The following is a 4,387-nucleotide window of genomic DNA, read 5'->3' as shown; positions in this document are numbered from 1 at the left end:
GACGACATTGCTGAGCTGCTGTGTTCTGTATGTGGTCCTCTCTCACTAGCGTCTCCTTCTCTTGTGCCCTCTCTTCCCACTTTGTCTAGCATCAGTCTCCTGGACAAAGATACGAAAATAACATTCCTTTTTTTTTCTACTATCTTTTAGCACTTTCCAGAGCCCTTTGCCTCTTTGACCTTTTGACCCCACTGCTGGACAATATCATAAAACAAAGTCATTCATCACTTTCCCTCCTGTGACCTTCAGTATCTGAGCCTCAGGACACATCCTGTTGTCATCCTCCCCACCTGAACTGAGCCACTGCCTTGTCTTGGGAGCTTGACTGAGTCCAGTGATCAGCATGGTCTCATCTTCTTCCAACTCCCTGCTGCCTCCTTCCCACCCCAGCATCCTCAGCAGCAAACACTACTCAGAAATGGTAGAAGCCATCCTTCCTTCTCCTTGCTCCTTCTGTAAAAGACAATAAGTGGCCATATTTAGCAAATAAGATCCCAAGACATGCATTTAAACCGGAGTTTTAGACTTAGTGAATGAACTTTTAGTGTAAAATATTGTATGGGATAGGTTCTATATCTGCACTTACTGCAAGTAAAAGAAAAATATCATTTGAAAAACATTTACAAAGGGACTGAATTAGCTACAGACCATTAGCTGATCATTAGCCCTGAAAATACAGTGATACATCATAGCTTCAATTTAACACATTGTGTTAGGTGATAAAATTAATACAGAGCCAGGCAGTGGTGGCGCACGCCTTTAATCCCAGCACTTGGGAGGCAGAGACAGGTGGATTTCTGAGTTCGAGGCCAGCCTGGTCTACAGAGTGAGTTCCAGGACAGCCAGGGCTACATAGAGAAACCCTGTCTCGAAAAACCAAAACCAAAAACAAAAACAAAAAAAAAAAAAATTAATACAGAGATTACATGAAACATGAAAGACAACATGTGAGAGTAAAACACAAATACTCCATTTTTATACAAGACACTTGAACACCTGCTGATTTCACTCTGCCAGAGTCCTATCAACCCCCACAGTGATTCTGAAGGATGGCTCTATCAAGATGTTAGGGCTCGCCGGGCGGTGGTGGCGCACGCCTTTAATCCCAGCACTTGGGAGGCAGAGGTAGGTGGATTTCTGAGTTCGAGGCCAGCCTAGTCTACAGAGTGAGTTCCAGGACAGCCAGGGCTACACAGAGAAACCCTGTCTCGAAAAAAAAAAAAAAAAAAAAAAGTTAGGGCTCTGGCCCTGAAACTCAGATTTGCTAGACACTCTATAGTCCAGCAGGCAAGGCTGCCCTGTCTCAGGAGCAGTCCTCCTGCTCAGGTCTGTTTCTTTCCTGCTCTCTTCCAAGTTATTTATTCTAGACTCTCTTGCCCCATGGGAGCCTCCCCTCTTCTCACCCTGACCTCTCCTGATCCTTGGACAGCAGCTTTCCACTTAAGCACACATTCGTCATGGCCATGTGAGCTCCCTCTCTGTGCATGATCAGCCCATGGCAGTCCACCAGCGCATCCTGGCAGGCTTAGTGCTTCAACCACCGCTCTCCACACTGCTCCTTGTTAAAATGCTATTCGCCAACGTTTACTGTGTACAGGCTGTCTGTTAAGGGTCTTTCATTCATGAATTCATCCAGTCTATTCCCCCTTCCAATTCTATGAATTAAGTTTTAGATCCTGTCTTGAATAGTGAGGTCACAGAGCTGGTGGGTGAAAGGACTAAGGGCTAGATATAATTAGTGTGCCCCCACAGTCTGCTTTTAAATCTTACTGCCCACACCTCGAACCAGAACCAGACCATTGCTTGGCTACAGCACATGGCAGCTGCTGCTTCCTCTACCACCACTTTTCCTGCCTTCCATCAGCCTCTGCTTGTAGGCAAGTCTGATTTCCTAATGTAAAAAGTTAATACAGAACCTGGAGAGGTGCTCAACAGTTAAGAGCACTGGTTGCTCTTCCAGAGGACCTGGGTTCCATTCCCACCTACACTGAGTATGTATACTACACTGGGTAGCATACAGCTGCCTGTAACTCTGGCCCTAGGGTATCTGACATTGTTTCTAGCTTCCATGGCCACACACATATGCCATATACACAAATGACCATGAATTCACATAGATAAAATAGCTCTTATAGAATTAGCATATATACATAGATACATATATATGTGTATATATATATGTTTGTATATGTTTGTATGTATATATGAGTAATGAAAGCCAATTATAGAAGGGTTAAAAAATTAACTATTAATAGCATGCACTATATAAGCAAAGCAAAGCCCTAGGTCCCACAGGGTAGACTAACTCAATTCAATGAACTACTATTTTTTCAGCTGAAGAGATGGCTCAGCTGTTAAGAGCGCTGGCTACTCTTCCAGAGGACCTGGGTCCAGTTCCCAGCACCCAATGGCAGCTCACAACCATACATAGCTCCTGTCCCAGAAGATCTGATGCCTTCTTCCAGCTTCTGTAAACACCAGACACACATAGGGTACACAGACATACATGTAGACAAAACACCCATGTGCGTTAAATAAATAATTTAAAAAATATTCTTAAGAAGCTCATCTTATGCCATGTATATGAAGTCCTAGATAAGAGATAATCTGTAGAGTCAGGAAGTTGAGTCTTTATTTTTTACTTAAACTTTTTATTGAATTTATTTATTATGTGGGGGAGGGAGCAGGCATTCATGTACCACGGTACACGTGCAGAAGTCAAAGGACATCTTATAGGAGTTAGTCTACCATGTGGGACCTAGGGCTTTGCTTTGCTTATATAGTGCATGCTATTAATAGTTAATTTTTTAACCTTTCTATAATTGGCTTTCATGACTCATTTTTGGAAAGACACATTTATGTAGTTTTGGATAGCTATGCTTTACACATTCTCCTGCTGCATATTACTGTATACATTTTATATGTAATATGTATGTGCAATAGGTAGATATTACACGTTAATCACTCTTCAGTTAAACTGTTTTAAGCTTCATTATTAACCATGTCATTAGCATGCTTATTAATTTACTTTGAGGCTTGTGAGCAAAGTTTTCTTGAGTTAAATCGATGTGAAGCCACCGTGTAGAATATTGTTCTATTCTATTGGTCAAACTGTAAGTTTTGCCATCCAGGTGGATACAAAAATCTCATGTTAAGTTTTTAACTTTCAATGTATCTAATTACTAGTGATTCTGTGAGGAACGAATGTAGTAATTGCGTAGTTTGATAACGTTGAGCATCTCACACATTGACTCCCTCGGGTGCCATTTCTGTGAAGTGCTTCTTTCTGGTTTCCTCACTTCTCTTCAGGCTGTTTATCTGTGATCTTTTGGTTAGACATGTAGTCAATTCGTCATCTTGAGTCAAGTCCTGGTGGCTTGCACAGTGAACCAGTGAAGGTTTCCTTGAAAGACAGAAACCACTACTCACTGTGGCCAGTTGCCATGGAAATGCAGACTGCATGTGACTGTGTCTTACCATTAAAAACAAAAGGATTTAGGTGGAGGAACACCACCACCGCCACATTTCCCCCCGTGTTTTCCAGTCACTCTTTATCAAGACATGAGCAAAAGGCCTGAGATAGGCTCAAGAAACTCTCATATTTAAGACTGTACTAAGGCAGATTGACCAGAGACAAGAGGCAAGCCAGAGAATCCGACCTGCAATCTTCTCCCTGCTTTGTCTTAGAAAGGAGATATCAGTCACAGTTTCAAACACATCTGAGTCCTGATGCTTCAGATTACTAGCAGAGTTTCAAGTGATTGTGTCTAATACAAACTCCTTGGGGACTCATCTTACAACGTTGGCCTTATGTTCCAGGACCATCACAGGCTCTCCATAATCTATCTGCTTCACATACAGGAGTCTTGAGCCTGGACAGCAGATTCAAGAAAGTACATTAGGAATGGCTATCCCCTAACTTGGTCTTGTCCCAGACTTGACAACATTAGCTGGTGCTGTAGTTGCTAGGAATGGTGTCTGCTTGATAAAGAAATACTCTATAACCACTGTTGTAGAGTGTTGGGTGAAAGTTGGGGGTGTTGATTTAACTTAGTACTTTCCCTGGAAAGACAGCTCCTAGGATTTATGCATCCACCTCGTGGGGCCAGGATGTCAAGGTCATGTGTTTGTGGACAAGGCCAGTGTAGGACTAAGTGAGCTAATCTGTGTGTTCTTGTCTGTTTGCTAGCTGAGCGTATACGGAAACTCCAGCTGGAACTTTGATGAAGTACGAAAGCAATGTTATTTCCACCAGTTTTTGAAAGAGCAACCAGATTTAAATTTCCGAAATCCTGCTGTTCAAGAGGAAATAAAAGTGAGTGTGAACAACCACACAGACCTCTCCATTAGTGGGATCCTGAGTGAGTGTGAACAACCACACAGACTT

The 4,387-nt window shown here is 42.5% G+C and overlaps 1 protein-coding gene across 1 annotated transcript in view; it reads left to right on the top strand.

Annotated features, from left to right (window-relative positions):
• The window catches only part of Slc3a1 (solute carrier family 3 member 1), a 32,275-nt gene that overhangs the window by 5,755 nt on the left and 22,133 nt on the right, over positions 1-4,387 (top strand). The window contains exon 4 of the mRNA XM_028765104.1: positions 4,190-4,315. Coding sequence (XP_028620937.1) covers positions 4,190-4,315 — 126 coding nt within the window. The remainder of the gene's footprint in view (positions 1-4,189; positions 4,316-4,387) is intronic.

Source organism: Grammomys surdaster, unplaced genomic scaffold (genome assembly GCF_004785775.1).
Source record: "Grammomys surdaster isolate TR1022 unplaced genomic scaffold, NIH_TR_1.0 149, whole genome shotgun sequence".
Lineage (NCBI taxonomy): Eukaryota > Metazoa > Chordata > Mammalia > Rodentia > Muridae > Grammomys > Grammomys surdaster.
Note: the sequence above shows the minus strand (reverse complement) of the source record. Positions and strands in the feature narration are given on the sequence as shown.